Source organism: Antechinus flavipes, chromosome 3, assembly GCF_016432865.1.
Source record: "Antechinus flavipes isolate AdamAnt ecotype Samford, QLD, Australia chromosome 3, AdamAnt_v2, whole genome shotgun sequence".
NCBI classification, from domain to species: Eukaryota; Metazoa; Chordata; class Mammalia; order Dasyuromorphia; family Dasyuridae; genus Antechinus; species Antechinus flavipes.
This window is the reverse complement of record NC_067400.1, coordinates 507,505,113-507,524,771: the sequence shown is the minus strand read 5'-3', so window position 1 is coordinate 507,524,771 and position 19,659 is coordinate 507,505,113. Positions and strand designations below refer to the sequence as shown.

At 41.8% G+C, this 19,659-nt stretch overlaps 1 protein-coding gene across 1 annotated transcript; it reads right to left on the bottom strand.

Annotated features, from left to right (window-relative positions):
* Nucleotides 1-1,743: 1,743 nt before the first annotated feature.
* Nucleotides 1,744-19,477, bottom strand: C3H11orf52 (chromosome 3 C11orf52 homolog). Its single transcript, XM_051986984.1, has 4 exons — nucleotides 18,057-19,477; nucleotides 3,277-3,314; nucleotides 2,930-2,979; nucleotides 1,744-2,708 (listed from the first exon to the last, which is right to left on the bottom strand). Exons 1-4 carry the CDS (start codon nucleotides 18,086-18,088, stop codon nucleotides 2,460-2,462), a joined length of 369 nt encoding a protein of 122 aa, XP_051842944.1. The 5' UTR covers nucleotides 18,089-19,477; the 3' UTR covers nucleotides 1,744-2,459.
* Nucleotides 19,478-19,659: the final 182 nt, after the last annotated feature.

The window sequence follows — 19,659 nt, the reverse complement described above, 5'->3', positions numbered from 1 at the left end:
AGGAAGAAAGAGGGACCTGCAAAAGATATAAGAGAAAATAATTTAGGAACTGTTGAAAGCTGAAATTAACTGAAGCCACCTCTTTAAATTTTTTTAAAAATCAGGATCCTAATACCAAGAAGCTCAAACTAAAGTAATCAAAACAAGGCTGTTCCACAGAAATTTGAACACTCGGGCCACTGTCCCCACCCTATAACCAAGGTCATAATAGTAATAAAGAAGAGAGCAATTCCTGCCTGATATTTGCCCAAAAAAGTATTGTGGTTCTTCTACACCTATCCACCAGTGTCCCAGGATCTCTATTCGTCCCCAAATGAGGGAGCCTTTTATACTGCTTTCTTAATATAGACAAAAAATTTCTAGTTATATCTTTGTATGAATATTTCTAGTTACAGCTTTGTAAAAACCTCTATTAAGTCAAAAAGGGTTGTAAATATTACTAACTCTTGGGTTCTCTCTATCCTTCTCAGTTCCCGGGTTTAATCCACAAAAGCAATATTTCCATTGTATACCGACATCACCACCACCAATGAAACATGGACTTTCAATTCTCTAGCATAAAGAAAAAGTACCTTCCCTCTACCAGCCCTCAAGTCTGGCTGAGAGACAACACTAGAGTTACCTGTTTTGTACCCTGGTGCTGTTTTGACAGCCTGCCCACTGCTTAAGGCAATATTATATTCCCAGTGACAAGGTAGGAATGAAAGAAGTGAATAATTGTTGGCCCAGAGTAAAAAAAAAAAACACGTTTATCAGTACCAGACAGGTTGGTCAGGACTCCAAATCTCTGAATTAAATGCTGCGCTTTGCTAAATCTGGGGCCCAGAAAATGCTCAGAATCTCCAGGCTTGGATAAGGGGCCTTCCCTCCTCCCACATCTGTGCCCGTCTCCCCTCCCCTGCCCCCTTTCCTCCCATCCTCCCATTAGAACTTGAGCTCCTTGAAAGCAGAAATTATCTTGCTTTTCTATTTGTATCGCCGGGCTTAGCACGGTGCTTTGCACATGGCAAATGCTTAAGAAATGCTTCATTCATTCATTCATTCCCACCCATGGCCAGGTAGGCTCTCCCTTGTCTTTTCACTACCTGGGCACTGTGGTGGGCTGCAGGACCACCCGAGGCTGCAGGCTCACCACCTGCTCCATGCCTCTTTGTTACTCTTTGCCCCATAACTTTAAGTTCCTGAAAATAATAACAGCAACTCACACTTCCAGGGCTCTTTAAGATTCACAAAGCTCTTTCCAACGGCAACATTGTAAAGGAGTAGAGTATCCCCCTATTACAGACGGGGAATTTGGGGGGCTAGCACCCTTCCAGACCCGGTGTTCTGGCTTGTCCTCCCCGAACCCAGGCGCACAGGGATAGGCCCCGGGTCCTGGCAGCCCGGCTAGGTCAGGGCCTGCTCCAGACTCGGCTCGGGCCCAGGTTGAGGCTCCCGGAGGCGCGGCGCGTTCCCGCTGCCATGACGACGCGGAGACAGGCCCGTCCCCCTCCGGCCCCGCCTCTCCACATTTTCTCCGTCCCCGCCCTCTTCACGACCTTAGTCTACTCCTGTCCCAGGCCACGCCTCCATGTCTGGCAACACCCCCCCACCTCCCATCTAAATTCTCTCTATCCCCGCCCCCTTCACGAGCTCATCGCACCACGTTCCTCCACCCGTCCAGCCCCTATCTCTGAGAGTGGGGGGTAGAGTGACCCCTGAGAAGACGCCCCCTCTCCCCAGAGAAGGCACCAAACTCCTATGCAGCGTGTTTCACATCGGTTTATTCATCCCGTAGGATCTCCTTTCTCCGTACAGGGAGGGCCGGCCCTTGAGGCTCCGAGCGCCTAAACTGGTCTTGCAAACAAGGACGATCTCAGCCAGCTTCCTGCATGGTCCCCACTCCTCCCTAGAGATGCTCCCCTCCCCACCATGGGATCGCCCCTTGTATCAGTATGAACTATCGTCCAAGGGAGGGGCTTCTGTGTCCACTTTCCACGAGTGGATGGACGGGAGGCTGCTAGTTTCATACCGGACACGGACATGGCGCTTTCAGGAAGCAGAATCTTCAGGGGTTAATTTTTTTCTCTAGCTTCTGGGGTTTCCTCTAGATCACATTACCCCCAGGTGGTAATCAGGCTTTTGTCCAATTGCTTATCGAGTTACCAACATTTTTTGTGTTTTGTGTGGGAGCAAGGGACTAGCCTGTGACTTGGAAACTGAGCCTATCTCTGTTAGTTTGTGGAGATTCATCCGACCTTCGGTTTCTGATACCAACAAAACTGTTCTTAAAATATAGAGATAGACCCCGAAAAGGGAAGCAGGTCTTAAAACTCCAGGGAGCCCAGAGACACTTTGAAATTGACAAAGAAAGGAGGGCTGCCGCCTAGTCCCCGACAGTCTCAGATTCTCTCTTGTAGAAGTGTAGGACTTTTGTCCTGCCCCATGTTCTCTGTTCCACAGTGCTTCATAACCGGGGCTTACACCAGGGTACCATTTTTGCTGTCATAGTGGGGTGTGGCTTGGGGAAATCTAATGGTCGCATACTCGGTGGCATTCTGTATCTGTAGGTGCTTCACCTCGCGGGCAGATCTCGGCTGGGTACGGCTGCACACTTGGATGTCTGCGTAATGCAAGCTGCTGTCCTCTGACTGAGGGCCTCGAGTCCCCTCTCCAGACCCGGGCAACTCCGACACCACTTCATAGGTATGTCCCACCGTCTCAGGGCCCTGTAGGGAAAAGGAAGGATTTAGGGAACTGAGATTGGTTTTGTGCCTCACTCCCAACAGAACCAGTTAGACAGTGCCTTTGTAGGAACGAACTGAACCAGAAAGTTCTACACACCCTGAGCCCCATCGGTCCCAAGTGTAAAGATCCTTAGTTCTCAATGTCTTGTTAGAATCCTTTCCCCAGGTGTTGGCACTGGAACAGGAATGTACTATTACATTACCTTTGTGCTTTTCTGTGGCTGCTTCTCTGTTCTTCTTTTTGCATGACTTCCTGAAGGGAAGGAACCCAAATGATTAAACACTAAATGCCTGACAAAGAAATAAGCTCTTAATATCATATCCTGGGGTCGGGGTGGGGGGAAACAAAGTCAGGAGCATTGTGAGTGTGGAGGCAGCTTCAGCTCTACAAATATTCTTTTTAAAACTATTTCTCCATGTTGTTTGCAAACCTTCCTTTTGCCTTCTCTAAATATACTTTTTTTCCCTCTATATCCTCTCAGATTTCTTCCTCTCCATACCCCCATTTCACTGGTGTCCTTAGAGCCCCTTTCCCCAATCCCTAACTTACCTCTTTTCTTTTTCTTGTGGAATGATGATGGGCAGCTCCTGTGATGGAAGACACATTATCTAAGCATGCACCATTCTCCTTCTTTATAACCTCCCACACTCCTCCTCCACCCCCAGCCCTATACACATGTGCACTGCAATAATTCTGATCATAGGAAGGATCCTGTAGGGGTAAAAACTAGACTATGATTTTTTTGGTGGAGGGAACTTTTTCTTCAAAATGACAAATTTTCTCTAATTTTACTCTCTTTCTTTTTTTCTTTTTGCTGAGGCAATTGGGCTTAAGTGACTTGCCCAGGGTTACACAGCTAGGAAGTGTTAAGTGTTTGAGACCAGATTTTGAACTCAGGTCCTCCTGACTTCAGGGATGGTGCTCTGTCACTGAGCCACTGCTCTTCAATTCTACTCTTAGAGAATAGCTCAGACCACTACGTCTTTCCTAGAGCATATGACCAGAATGAGTGTCAGAAAAAATTTGAACATGTCTTCCTGACTTTGTTACCAGTTTTCTATCCATTGTATCATACTAAGGAGATCCTGGGGAGCCGGGTGGGCATTAGTAGAGAAAGCTTGAATCACTGTAAACAATCTGGAAATCTAACTACTCCCTAGCAAGCAAGGAGGAACACTGATAAAATTGTGATAATCCCAGAGGCAAGAAGGGAGAAGCATGTATAGGTTCATCTTAGTCTTAAGTGCTTTTTATTCCCTGCAACCACATTTATTATAATAATAATAATACTCCCACCTATGGGAAGTCTTTTTCAACCCTTTTAATGCCAGTGCCTGCCTTCAGCCAATTTCCTTATTTATCCTGTGTATAGCTTGCTCTGTAAATATTTGTTTGCTTGCTGTTTCCTCCATTAGATTGTAAGCTCCATGAGGACAAGGACTATCTTTTGCATTTTTTTGTATCTTTAGCACTTAGCATAGTACCTGACATGTTAATAAATTATTTACTAATAGATTAATAATAACCATGAATGGAAATGTGACTTTTTCCTATTGGCCATAGTTCTGCCCTCTGCAGTCAAGCTGAAAAAATTTAATCTCTTTTTCCCTGTTCACTATTTCATATTTTTGAAGGCAAGTAAAAAGACGCTCACCCAAGTCTTTTCTTCTTGGGGGTAAACATTCCTAGCTCCTCAAGTCTGCTCACCATCCTAGTCATAACTCTTCTAAAACATGCTTCAGTTTGTAATTTCCCTCCCTAAATATTTCAGTTCCCTTATTCTATACTTCTATTAATGCAGCTTAGCTTTGGGAGCATCCAGGTTGAAGCAATATTTTTGTGTAATATGCATTTTAAAACATCCTTTTAGTTTCTTTAGAAGTATTAGGAAATCATATTTCTCCAGGATAAAACTATTTCCAGATTTTTCCTTTTAAGAAAGCAGGTAGAACAAAAGCTAAACATTATTTCTTGGGCCTCTGTTCTTTCTCAGGGAAATGCATCAGTGTTGATAACCAAACTTCAACATGGATAAAATCCTCATCCATCGAAATGATTAGTGCCTTGACCTAAGAGCAGTGTCCTTTTTTACATTTTGTGTTAAGATATAGATTGAAGAATCCAATATTCTTGTGATGGAAAGAGCCATCCCTATCCAGAGGACTATGGAAACTGACTGTGGATCACAGAATAGTATTTTCACCATTGTTGTTGTTATTGTTTGTTTGCTTGCTTGTTTGTTTTTTTCTTTCCCATTTCTTCCACCTTTTGATCTGATTTTTCTTGTATAGCATGATGAATGTGGAAATATGTTTAGAAGAATTGCATATGGATTACTATATTGGGTTACTTGCTCCCCTATTTTATTTTTAATATTTATTTTATTTATTTAGGGGAGGGAACAGGGGGGAGGGAGAAAAATTTGGAACACAAGGTTTTGCAAGGGTGAATGTTGAAAACTATCTTTGCATATATTTTGAAAAATGAAAAACTGTCATTTTTTTAAAAAGGTATAGATTACAGAAAAGAACTTTTTAATTCTTAAGGAAGTAGTACAGAAAAAAACTAAAATATTACTGTATTTAACATATGACATTTCACATACACAAGTTTCCTATAAATGTTATCTCAATTATTTTAGGGCAGAGAAACATGCCACAGGGTATCGGAGATTACACCATTTTGGATATTTCTCTCTCCAAGCTAGAAATGGCATGGATATAGATTAATATTTAATAAAATTATCTCTAGCAACCATGAGCCAACTCAAAGAGTACATTATTAGCACTGATATTTTTTCTTCATTATTAGTTTACAGTCTCTTAAAATTTCCAGGCCTTTTTCCTATATTGCGAATCTCCATCCTGTACTTTGGAAATTTTTGTTTTTGTTTTAAAGCCTAAATGTAGAACTTTTTTTTTGTTTTTTTTCTAGCTTATTTTACACATGAGAAAACAGAGGCACACAGGGTTAAGTGATTTTTCCAGGGTCACACAGCTGGTGAGTGTCTCATACCAAATTTGAACTCAGGAAGATGAGTCTTATTGACTCCAGGTCCAGCATTTAACCACTGTGTGACCTGGCTGCCTCAGAAATACTTCTATCATCCTTAATTTATTCACTATCCTACTCATCACAGCATCTGTCCCAAACCTTCTGTTCTTTTCTCCCACAGCATCTCCTCCTACTACTCTCAGTTGAGAATCTCACCTCATACTTCATTTTAAAAATCGAGGTCATTCTCCATTAGCTATCTTTTTCCCCCTTATTATGTCTCAACTTCCTTAACATCCTTCCACTTTCTCCTTTGCTTCAGTTTTTGATGAAGGTGACGGGAACTCTAAACTAGCTTGTGAATTCTAAACCAGCTTTTTCTCAAGAATTGTTACAACAGGCCCATCCAGTTCCTATTATCAGTGGTAATGAAGTCATTCTCCCAGACTGTCCAATTAGAATAGAATGATGTGAAGCTGGAGTTCATCAGGCTTTCCATTGTTAGTACCTTTGAAGCTGTCTTGATTAGCAGATATTTAGACAATCAAACTCCTTCCTAGTTCTTCCTCTTATGCCCTAAATCCCGCCTTCCTCCCCAATCCAACTCTTCCTTTGGAAGAGGACTTCCAAAGTCCTCTGAGACTTTAAAAGTTGGTTCCCCCAAAAAACAAGTTGTTTAATCAGTACGACTCTACCTTGCTAAGTCATGAGTTATTTCATGTAATAAAGGACAAATCTTTGTAACCTGTGATGGTTGTTCCATGCTGCTGACCACTATGCTTGCCTAAATCTATTTCATATTTCTATTTCATATTATCACATCATATGATACCTTTATTTTCACTTTAAAATGACAAGGTTCTGAATGGTGGGTGTTTGGGGCAGAGAGAAACAGAAAAATTGATAAGAATTGATCCCTGGAGCAAGCAGGGAGAAGGCACTGATAGAAATCATTTTCTCCAAGGTCCCACCCTCTGAGGAGGTGGTCTAGTCAGAATCCAAGTTATGTCATACCCCTGAGGGTACATAACCTCTGTTGGGGTCTTGGGCAGCCTTACCTTGCCATGTCCAATCTGAAATCCCAGTCATGTCCTTGAAGCTACATTTTCCCTATAAAATCTACTTAGGGCCCATGCTATATTTCCCGCCCTCCTTTGGGTCAGTCCTCCACTGCACTCTGCTACTGATATGATCTATGACATAGACACCAGATGATGGCATGTACCAGAAAAAGGGGTTCGGCCAAGTGAAGAGGCCATTCTCTTTGCCAAAAGGTAGGTTTATTTAGAGGAAGAGGTTACAGACAAAATGAAGGGATACAATAGTCACCGGGAATGGTAAATATGAAGTAAAAGTGGGAGGGCATATAAGAGACAAGTTCCTCAGTAGAACTCACAAATATCCAGTAGAAAGGGAACATCCCATGAGGTTGGGGCAAGCCCTTAGCCAGCAGAATAAATCCTGAAAGGGACCTAGCACATGAAAGAGTTAGCTAGAAGGAGAAGTGGGGTTGGGTAGTATAGTGGGGTTAGGGAGAAATCACATGGCGTGGGAGGAGGGGGAGGAAAAGCAGAGTGCTGTGGTGGGCTGACCCTGTTATGCCACAGTTTTCTTTAACTGTCCTGACTCAGTTTCCCTGTTTCAGTTACCTTAACTGTTCTGTCTCTGACCCAGTAAAACTAAGGATTATTCGCTCTCGGGTTGTAAATTAGCAAGATAAAAGAGTAGCTCTCCTGACTCTTTTATGGATTTACAATATTCCTTTAGAATATTCCAAGACCAACCCATGATATCTTTACTTTGTCTCTGGAATTTTTAGGTTTTATGGCTTCCCCTCCCTGATAAAAAAACTTTCCCTCCCTTTCTCTTCTTTGTCTCCAAAAATGTATTTAAGAAGTTGTTGTTCCTCCATTCATTGCTGGAGAATGGCGGCTGGCAGCTGTATGCTGGACGCTGGATTCTTTGGGTCCTCTAGCCCTGGGACCAATATGGATTCCTTGATCCCAGTATACTTATCTCTGTCTGACTGGATAATCTGAGACGAGAGTCCTGTCCAGTCAATCTTACTCTCCCATTAATAAAAATATTAAAACTCTCTAATCTCTCTCCTGCCTCAGTTTCTCCGGCATTACAACCCAAAGGAGGGCATGGGGCCAAAAGTTGTCTTATAGGGAAGATTTAGCCTCAGGAACTTGATATAACTTGGATTTCTGAATGGTTACCTCCACTGGGTTGGACTAAACTGATCTCAATTATTAGAGTCTTCTTCCCGCCTGCCTGCCCCAAGGAATAATTTTTGTCAATTCTTCAGTTTCTCTCAGCCCACCACACCCACCATTCAGGACCTCTTTGATATCTCGTCATATCTTTTCTCTTACTCCTTCCCCTTGCCCTTTGTTATCTCTCCTAACTCCACCAGGCTCCAGACCCCACTTCTCTTCCTTATAGCTAACTAATTCTTTTGGGGTGCTGAGTCCCTTTCTGAATTTAGCCTGCCAGCTAAAGGCACACCCCAATCTCAAGGAGCATTTTCTTTCTCCTGATACATGGACTGATACATAGGGAACTTGCCCTTTCCATCATTAATTATTAAAACCCCTTTCTCCCAGATCTGTTTCATATTTATTCTTGATGTCTGGTGTATCTCATCATTTTGCCTGTAATCTCCTCCCCTAAATAAAACTACCTTTTACCAAAGAGAAAGGCCAATGTGAATTCTTCACATGACCGAACCCTAACAATTGGCCCCTACCATAATCTGATGCCTAAATTACATATTTGGTGCTACAGCAGCTGCCTGCCATTATCTGGTGTTTATTATTAGACCCATCAAAAGGTATGGCCTTCTTGGTAAAGCCAGCCTTCTATATGTATGCTAAATCCCACCTCCTCCTATTTTTTCCAGCAAACTGCTCCAACTATTAACTCCATTCTCACTCTAATCTTCAATCTCTCCTCTATTTATTCTCCCTTTTCTACCTCCAAACAGACTCGGGTCACCTTCATCTTTAAAAAATACCCTTTCGGACCTGTATGTGCCAAAATGTTTGTAGCAGCCCTATTTGTAGTGGCTAGAAACTGGAAAATGAATGGATGCCCAGCAATTGGAGAATGGTTGAGTAAATTGTGGTATATGAATGTTATGGAATATTATTGTTCTGTAAGGAATGACCAGCAGGATGAATACAGAGAGGACTGGCGAGACTTACATGAACTGATGCTAAGTGAAATGAGCAGAACCAGGAGATCATTATACACTTCGACAATGATATTGTATGAGGACATATTTTGATGGAAGTGGATTTCTTTGACAAAGAGAACTAACTGAGTTTCAATTGATAAATGACGGACAAAAGCACCTACACCCAAAGAAAGAACACTGGGAAACAAATGTGAACTATCTGCATTTGTTTTTCTTCCCGGGTTATTTATACCTTCTGAATCCAATTCTCCCTATGCAACAAGAAAACTGTTCGGTTCTGCAAACATATATTGTATCTAGGATATACTGCAACATATCCAACATATAATGGACTGCTTGCCTTCTAGGGGAGGGGGTGGAGGGAGGAAGGGAAAAAAAAATCGGAACAGAAACGAGTGTCAATATAAAGTAATTATTAAATAAAAATTAAAAAAAATAAAATATAATAAAAAAATAAAAATAAAAAATACCCTTTCTCTTGACCCAACTAACCATGCTCTCTAGCCATCAGTGTATATCTCTACTTCTCAGCTAAAATTCATGAAAAAGCCACCTGCACTCTCTCTCTCTCTCCTCTTTCTCAGTCCTTTCTTAACTCTTTGTAGTCTGACTTCCAATTTTATCATTCAGCTGAAACTATCCTCGCCAAAGTTATCAGTAATTGTTAAATTGAGTGATCTTTTCCCAATCCTCATTCTTCCTGACCTCTTTCAGTGTTTGACACTGTTGATTACCTTTTTCTTCCCAAATACTCTCACTTCTGGATTTTTATGACACTGTTCCTTCTTGGTTCTCCTCTGTGAACTCACTTCTGTGTACGAGTGAGGGCTGTGCAAGGTTATGTCTTTGAGAATGAAGAACAACTAACTCTGAGTAGGAGTTGTCCCACTGAAAATTGAGCAACATGGCTTCCTTCCTTCTTCTTTCTTCCCTCCCTCCCTCCTTCCTCCTTCCCTCCTTCCATCTTGTGGCTAGAATTTCTTTCTTAAAAATCATCTCTTAAACCCAAATTACTTTGTTTTGGCCTGATTGCCCCAGCGTAAATAAAAATAGCAATTATTTCTGTTTTGGCCAGAAACCCTCAGGATGTTCCTCTCCCCGACTTTATTTTGTTGTTGTTGTTGCTGTTAGCTAGGAAAAAGAGGTCTCACTTCTTACCTAGCCTTCCTTAATCACTGAATGGGAGCTGCTTCAATCACACTGAGACCTGTTAAAGATCTTAAAAAGGCCACGGTCTCCCACTGCACCATCCCCAGTTGTCCTCACCTATGTCTTGCCACTGGACTCAGATGGTTCAGGAGGAGCAAGTGAGGCTGCTGATTTTGCACAACCTTCCATTACTTAAATCCAGTTCACCTGCATCCCCTCCCTGATGCCTTCTTCAAGAACAAAGGACATACAACAACCTACCTCTGGGACCACTCATCTTTAGTCTATTAACTGCAGCCTTTTTTCCCCCCAAGACTTTCCTGGACCTTCTCTTTTCTCTTGGTTATTTCCTCAGCTCTACTTTGCTTATCTTCTCCTTTTTTTTTTATTATATATTTTATTTTTTATTTTATAATAACTTTATATTGACAGAATCCGTGCCAGGGTAATTTTTTTTACAACATTATCGCTTCTGTTCCAATTTTTCCCCTCCCTCCCTCTAACCCCTCCCCTAGATGGCAAACAGTCCTATATATGTTAGATATGTTTGCTTATCTTCTCAATACAGATTTTCCCTAGTTGTGTATCTTCATCCTTAGTCTCTCTTCTGAGCTTCAATCCTTTTTATCCAACTGCCTTTAATCTGGATGATTTATAGTTCTATCAAATTAAACATATCCAAAACATTATCTTTCCCCAAAACTCATTATCTATCCTCCAAAAAGCCAATTCCTCTTTCAATCTATCAATAGGACACATATTCTCCTGATACCAAGTCACCAAAATGATGGGGTTTGGAAACCAAATGATAGGGTATGGGTGATACCCCCAAAGTATATTGAGATTTCAGGCCAGTGTCACAGATTGTTTCAGAAAAATTTGCGGGCTTAAACATCCTCCAAATCAAGGGACTGTAATGCCAAAGAAAGTGAGCAAGACAGAGGTTAGAGACCAATTCAATAGTTTATTAGATGGAGAGAGATACTGGGATGGGACCAGATGGATCTTGGTCCCATGGGGGGAAGAGACTATCATCTCAAAGAATACAGCCCCGAGTACTGGGACAGCAAGCTTTTTTATAATATAACAAGAACAGTGACATAATGGGGGAGGTACCTAGGTGGAGATAACCTAATGGTGGGGGAGGCCCCTAGGATGACAATGGAGGGAGGTTCTAATGACATCTAAAACGGATAAACCTTTATCCTGTCAAACATTAAGAAGGAATGTCTATAACCTAAAGATATAAAACCTTCATCTCATCAACCATTTAAGAGGGAATGATTCCTGGGGTTTTGGGGCAGAACAACTGAGGTAGACCTTCAACTCATCAAACATTAAGAAGAAAGGTTATAACCTGAGGCAAAATAACGAAATAGGACAATTGGAGACACTGGGTCACGGCATTAAAAAAGGGAACTTTGGCACAACAGGACAAAAACTTTATTATGCTGCTAAGAACAGGCTAAATCCATAACAGTCTTTAGCAAGGAAAAGGGTTTTTAGCAATTAACAAGGGGAAAGTCCAAATCTTGCTGATTCTACACATTCACACATTCAGTATTCACACAAGCACCACCCTGGTTCAGGCCCTCCTGCTTCTCACCTGGACTATTATAATTGCTTTCTCCTTGAAGTGACCATTAAGATGTGGCAAGTGGGGATTACTAAGCTAACCCTAAAAGGAGTTTAGAGTCCTGATGTCTTTTTATTTATGTGTAAATTGGATTTAAGTGAAGCAACCCTTTTCTGGTCACCATTGGTGTCCAAACAACTGGTAATGATTCAAGATGCAGGCGATGGTCTTGCAGGTGTTTTCCTGTCTAACCAAACTCTTAGTACCTCCTTTACCTGCCATCATCTCTATTGGATCAACCTATTCCACGTGGAGAGTCTTCATGTGTTTGGGATAGACACCCCCCTAACTTCCTATTGGGTTTAGACCTCCGGGTTACCCTCAAGCTGGGTTAGCCTGTCTGCCAAAAGAGTTTCCTGGAGCATGGCTGCTGTGTATGGTCCAGCTACCTGAAGCCACAGATGAAAGGTGGACACCAAAGGTGGGAAGCAGCCCTCACCCCAAAGGTACTAGTCTTCTCTGAACCCACCCTACCAGTGATAGCTATTGTGATGTTTAGCAAGCAAACTAATTCCAAAAAGGAGTTATTGGGGAGGGAGTTACACCATTGACTTGACAGCCTAACCCTAAAAGGGATTTATCATCCCAAAAAGAGTTGGATAGAAGGAGAAAGACACCATTAACTGGTGGATTGAATTCCAAGTTAGCAGTTGGTGAGGTACAGTTAAATTCTTTTATAACTTAGGGGATTTGACATCATAACTTGGAGGGGATACTGCATTTGGTGACCTCTACTTGGGATTGGGCTGTAATAAAGTCCACTCAAACAAAACTCTTAAATCAAAATCAAAAAGGTCCCCATATCAGGGCCCCTCTCAGCTTACCTCACGAAGTGGCTAGACTCCCAGATTGTTTACAATGGTTCTGGCTTTCTCAACCAAACTGGCTACCCAGGACTTCATCAGCACCACTCCAAGTCACATAACTTTAGGGTCATCTTTAATTTTCTACTTTCACTTACTCTACACATACAATCAGTTACTAAATCTTGTTGAGTCTGACTCTACTTTTCTCCACAGTTCCCTTATCAATATCTACACAACCACCACCTTAGTTCAGGCCCTCCTTACCTCTCAAGTGGACTATTATAATAGCTTCCTCATTGATCCAGTCAATTTCCTCTCCTTTCCTAAAACCTAATCTGTTTATGTTACTCCCTTGCTAGATAAACTCTAATGGCTCCCTATTACCTCTAGGATTTTTTTTTTGTTGTTAATAATACAAACTCTTCTGTTTGGCTTTATAAGCTTTTTAGAACCTTCCCCTTCCTATATTTCCAGTTTTTTCTTTTTTAATAGATTATGATTCTCTCCACAAACTACAATGAGATCATACCAGTCTACTTGCTATCTCTCAAATATGCTACTCCATGTTCTCTTTCTTTTCCTTTATATTAGCTACCCCCATGATTGGAATGCTTTCTCCCTTAAGCTCTAGCTCCTAAAATCCATTAATTTCTTAAAACTTGAGCCAAGTACCACTTCTTTCAGGAGACTTCCACTAGTCCCCCCAGTCTTCCCTTCTTTATTTTATTTATTTTTAATAATAGTTTTTTATTTTTCAAAATACATGCAAAGATAGTTTTTAATATTCCCTTTTGCAAAATCTTGTGTTCCATATTTTTCTTCCTCCCTCTCCCCTTCCCCCTTCCCTAGTCAGCAAGTAATCCAACATGGGTTAAATGTGCAATTCTTATAAACATAATTCCACATTAATCATGCTGCACAAGAAAAATCTGATCACAAAAGGGAAAAAAGGGAGAGGAAAAAAAACAATTAAGCAAACAACAACAATGAAGGTGAAATTACTATGCTGTGATCTACATTCAGTTCCCACAGTCCTCTCTCTGGATGCAGATGTCTCTCTCCAACACAATTCTATTGAAATTAGTCTGAATCAACTCAATGTTAAAGAGAACCAGGTCCATCAGAACTGATCATCACATAATCTTGTTGTTGCTGTGTATAATGATCAGCTGGTTCTACTCATTTCACTCAGGATCAGTTCGTGTAAATCTCTCCAGGCCCCTTTGAAATCATCCTAGTGATCATTTCTTATAGAACAATAATATTCCATAACATTCATATACCATAACTTATTCAGCCATTCTCTAACTGATGGGCATCCACTCAGTTTCCAGTTCCTTACCAAAACAAAAAGGGCTGCTGCAAATATTTTTGCACATGTGGGCCCTTTTCCCTTTTTTATGATGATGTCTTTGGGATATAAGCCCAGTAGAGACTGCTGGATCAAAGGGTATAGAGTGCCTTCTTTTTCAAGGCTACTGTTCTATCTACTCTATGTTTAATTTATATGTGCTAATTTATGTTTATGTTTTCTCATCTATGAGACTGTAAATTCCTTAAAGGCAGAGAGTTTTTTAGGTTTTTTGCTTTTTTCTTGTATCCCTAGTAGCTTCAGTACCATTGACGGCCTATAGCTTTGACTGTAAGGTAAGGATTAAAGATTTCATCTATTATATAAAGGATGCGAAGGGAGAGGAGAGCAATTAAGACAAGAATAACTGCAGACATAATTGTTCAAATGGTTTTGACTTCTTGGGCGTCTATGGTGCTAGAATGGGTAATTTTGTTGTGAGTATAAGTATTTGGCTTAATAATTGCTTATGGATTATATCTTAATTATTAATAATGATAATCATATATAAAAATTATATAGGGCCTACTATGTTCCACATTCTGTACTAAATATTTTACAAATACTAATTTATTTGATCCTCAAAACAACTCTGAAATAAAAAGGAGTTAAATCACTTGCCCAAGCTCACACAGTGTTTTAGGTCACATTTGAACTCAGATCTTTTGTGTACCATCTCTGAAATCTTGCATCATCTACATATTTGCTATGCACACCCACCTTTATCTTCATCCAAATTGTGGACAAAAATGTTGAATGTGAATGGTTATGGAAAAGGCCACTAGAGTCATCTTTGCAGGGTGTATCTAGTCTATTAATCAAAACTCTGAATTTGGCCATTTAACCAGTTTTAAATCTACCTATCATTCAACTCAGGCTATCTTGAATCAAATGCCTTGATGAAATCCAGATATACTATGTCTACAATTCTCCTTTAATCTCCGAATCCCTACAGGCTCATGTTCCCTGAAGGCTCTTCTTGGCAGGAGATAGCAAATGCCCTCCAGTGCACTGGCTTTTCATTTACCTGCAAGCTGTCTTCTGCCACAGGCAAGCTCAGAGTTGGGCTTGTCACTGGAGCAGCACGAGTCAGTCCCTGAGTACACACTGTATATGGGGGTCTGGTGCTATTTCTACCGTGCCAGTTCTTTTCTTCCTGAGACAGACTTGGATGAGCTGTTTCCTATCAGACTCTGGCAGGACTAGCTGAATAGGAAGGAATCTGTAGCACCCTCCAGATGAAAAGATCTTTCACCCAAAAAAATGAGTTTGTGCTTCCAGGTTTCCAGCCCGAGACTTAGCCTTTGTATTTATTTCTCAGATGCCCTGGAGAAACCCAAACTCCCCTATTTTCTACCCTTTGGTATTCCACTTCCCAACAGGGACTGGCTGTCCTTAAGACACACAAGAAGTACAGGGTACACCCCAGATTTTTCTGGAAGGTTGTTTGGTACAACTGACATAATTGAGCCCAAAATACAGTCTTGGGCAATCAGGCCACTCACTACCTGCCAGGAATGCAGCCTAACTCAGAGCTATTCTGGGATTGTCTGGCTGACTAATCCCAAGGGCCAGAAAGGGAGAACTGTCATCCTGGTAGAATGTCTCTGAATTTAGGGACACCCGGTGCCTTTGTTTGGAAGAACTTTGTTCCTGAATCTTCTACTAGGAAGATTCATTTCTGACTGTCACACTTAGGACTGGGTGGGTTGGAGTCTCCTCCAGCCTCTTCCCTAAAAGGCAATTTCTCCTCCCCTTTTCCCTGCCCCTTGTTTTTAATTAACAGAGAAAGCCAGAAATATTTAACCTTTGCCATTCTCCCCAGAGGCACTCTGTTCATAGAGCCCAAAGATCAGATTTGGCTTCCTGACTCAGCTGTTCTGCTCACATTGGACAACAGACCTTCCTCTTATAACTCCCTTCTGGATCCCTGGGGTCTGTGGTGGAGCCCTTCTGTCTACCTGATACCAAGTACCACTGGATCCAGGAAAGCCAGTCTAAATTCTTTGGAGGTTATCATAGATATTTATTCTTGTAACCTTAATCTTAATTCTAATCAAATCCACCCACATCTGTTGACTAGAAGCCTTCCTAGAGATCTTTAGTTCCTTCTTTTAAAAAGAAGTTAAAAAAAAAAAATTTTAAGTGAAGCTTCCAAGTAATGTTGTTTTTCCTGCTTTAGAAATCAGGGAATTTTTCAATACATGTTTAGCTTTCTAAATTGCGAGGATCCTAGGTCTTTATCCACTATCTAAGGTAGATAGGAAGAATGGAAACTTTCAAAGCTATGTCTCCATTCCCTTATTTCCCCCTTCTGTCCTTTTCCTCCTGTTCCCAACTCTCCCACCTTTGTCCAGAGGCTCTCAAAGTATATTTACAACTTTATCCTACCACAATCCATTAAATCAAAGATCCTAGAATTTTAATATTTGAAATGACCTCTTCCAATTAATTTGCTTGTGGAGAGAAGGTTAAGGAAGTCAGTAATAGATTATACAGGTCCAGACCATATCGCAGCAGTCCAAGTGGTAATGTCACTAGCTCTCCCATGAGGACATTGTAAAGGGATGTACACATCATAGGTATAGGCCACACCCTACAGAGCATTTGACTAAATCCACAAATTTAAAAAATATAAATATGGTTCACAGTATTTTCATACATCTGAAGGATTGTTTAACACAGGACAGCAAGCAACTTTTATTTATGCTTACTGATGATAAAACCCAAACTGAATTTAGGTTAGACCAAAGGAAGCACTGTCTCTAATAATGTAAGAAAAGTGGAAAGAGGAAGTAAAGAAGACTATAGCTTCTCTTTTTATGGAGGCCTTTATTAAACAGAAATCCTTATTAGTTTAAACTAGGGTGGAGACCTACCAGCCAGAATGGGGCCATAGAAAAAAAAAGGTGATGATTTTTGGATATGGTGACACTAGTTGGGAGGGGAAGGAGAGAGAGTGAGAGACACAGATACAGAGACACAGAAACACAGAGAGAGACAAAGGGAGAGAAAGAGACAAACAGAGAGAGAGAGAAACAGAGACAGAGAGAGACAAAGGGAGAGAAAGAGACAGAGAGAGAAACAGACAAAGGGAGAGAGACAGACAGAGACAGAGAGAGAGAGAGAAACAGAGACAGAGACAAAGGGAGAGAGAGAGACAGAGACAAAGGGAGAGAGACAGGCAGACAGACAAAGGGACAGAGAGAGAGAGAGATCACAGAGACAGAGACAGGAACAGAGAGTCAAAGAGAGAAAGGGAGAGAGACAGACGGAGACACAGATTCAGAAAGAGAGAAGGCGGGAGAGGAGTGGGAGAAAGAGAGTCGGAGAGAGAAAGGTAGAGAGAGAGAGAAGGAGGGAGGGAGAGCACAGTTTCTTTTCTAAGAATCATGACTATCCTAGAAAATGTGGGACTTATAGTTACCATACTCTTAAGAGGGTCTTGCTATGTCCATTTATCTGATATTGTGCATATATATATGAACATATACGTATATAAAGATAGATAATGATACAGACATAACAATATATTTGACATTTACATAGCAGAGGAATTCTCATTTTCCCTCAGAAAACACCACGAGATACATTTTACAGAAATATTACTGCCATTTTACAGATGAGGAAGTAACCTGAGAGGTGAAAGGACATGCCCATCCATGATGGAGAAATAGTAAATGGGTACAATTTGAACCCAGATCTCTCCTGACTCTACTTCCAGCATACATTCTACACATGTATTCTATGACTATCCAAATAGCTTCTTCCTCCCGTGATTTCTGACACTTCCCAAAATTTGGTCACCTTCACATAAAGAGACAGGGGAAGAAAATGAGGAAGAGGAAAGTGAATAGGAGTAAGAAAAAGCGAGAACGAACAACGGGGACTTGATTTTTCCTTCCTAGGTCTGAACAGGGAGGGACGGGCTGGAATGCAGGGAGCCAGCTCCTCCAGAGAACACCCGCGCACTGTTTTCTCTGGCTCTCCCAGGAAGTAGGGAAGCAGCAGGTGCTGGCAGGGAGTGGGCACAGAGCCGGGGGCGCCGGGCAGAGGGAGGCAGCAGAAGCCCGTCTCTCCGCCGGCTCTCTCCTGAAAGACACTTGGAGGTAGCGGGTGCCCATTGCCCAGGCGTCCCTCTCCCCCCCGTGACCGCCGCCAGAATGGCATCTCCTCCTGCCCACTACTCACCAGCTTCTCCCGCAGCAGAGCTGGTTTCCCATGGTGCTCTGTCCCCAAGGGTGTGCTTCCACACACAAGGAGAGCGCATTTCCTGGTTTCCTGTCCAGCCACAAGTGGCGGCTCCCAGAGAGCCGTGTGTCAGTGTCGGATTTCTCCCCTTGCTCAAGGCGGCTTATCTGTGCCACCTGCTGGAAGGATCGCCAGGTGGGCCCTTCCCGGCCGGAGGAAGGGGCAGGGCCCACGGCCCGGGCTGGCCTCGGGCCTCGATCCGGGCTCCTCGGATGGCGCTCCCGACTCTCGGCTCCCGCCGCAAGAAACTAGACGGGAGAAGTGTTAGCTTCCAGGGCCTGGAAAAGGGTCTTCCTCCCCCGCGCAGGCTTCACCCAATACCGGCAGGAAGCCAGAGCCGAAGGCAAGGCACAAACCCTGAACACAGCGCCCTGAGCGCTAGACCCGAAGGACCAGAGCTGGCTAATAGATAGAGCCTCCAATGTGGCTTTGGAGGGGGTTTTTTGGTTTTGATTTTGTTTTTGAATCCTGTTACCAGCTCTGTGACTATAGGCAAATCAATCTTTCTAAGGCTCAGTTTAATTTTCAACGACAGAATAATTATAGCTCACATTTATCTCTTTAAGGCTTGCCAAGAGCTATACACATCTCTTTTGCTCTTCACAAAAACCTATGAGATAGGTACTGTTATTATTCTCATTGTAGAGCTAAGAAAATTGAGGTGGTGGGGATAAGGGAAAACTGGGGGGAAATACTAATTTTTTAAAAATTGAGGTTAACTTCCTCAATGTTACTATGACTAAGGCAGATTTTGAATGCAGTTCTACTGAAAGCACACTTAGTATTTCTGAGTCTGATTTCTTAACTGTAATGACTAGAAAATCATTCTACTCTGCAACTAAAAACCAGAAGTAATTGGGGGCAAAAGAGACAAAAGAAGAGCACTTTTTAAACTCTACAGAACTCCAACACTACTCTAATGTTTTGAACTTTTTGTTATTCTCTGCTATGTTTTTCATGATATTTGTGGATTTAGTGAGTGTTCGATCTTTTTGAGTGAAGAAATAACTGGGGGAGAAGGACATTGATGTTAAAAATGGCTTCAAGTCAAGGAATGCTATGAACTCTGAGAACTAAAGTTGGGGACCTTCCAGACAGCAATAGAAAGGTCCAGGGCTCCAGTCTTCCTTTTCCAGATTAATTTTATATTCATTCTCCCAGGACTCCATATTTTAGTCAAGGTGGCCTATTTGCTATTCCTTATATGTGTTATTCTATCTCCCCCTTCCATATATAAACATGTGTAGAGATCATTCTCTATGCCTGAAAATCTCTCCCTTACTTCTAACTCTTAGAAACTCATCTCCCTTCAGAGCTCAGAGGAAGCCAGTGCTACTCCCTACACAAGGACTTTCCTGATCCCCTGGTTATCAGGTAATTGTTACAAATTATATATTATATTTTTAATTTAATTATATGTGAACCTATTGTTCCCTAGTAGAATGTAAGTCCTTTTAGGGCAGGAATTGTTTTATCTGAATCCCCATCACCTCGGAAAATACCTTGCACATAGAAGGTGCTTAATGAATACACAGAGAATTGA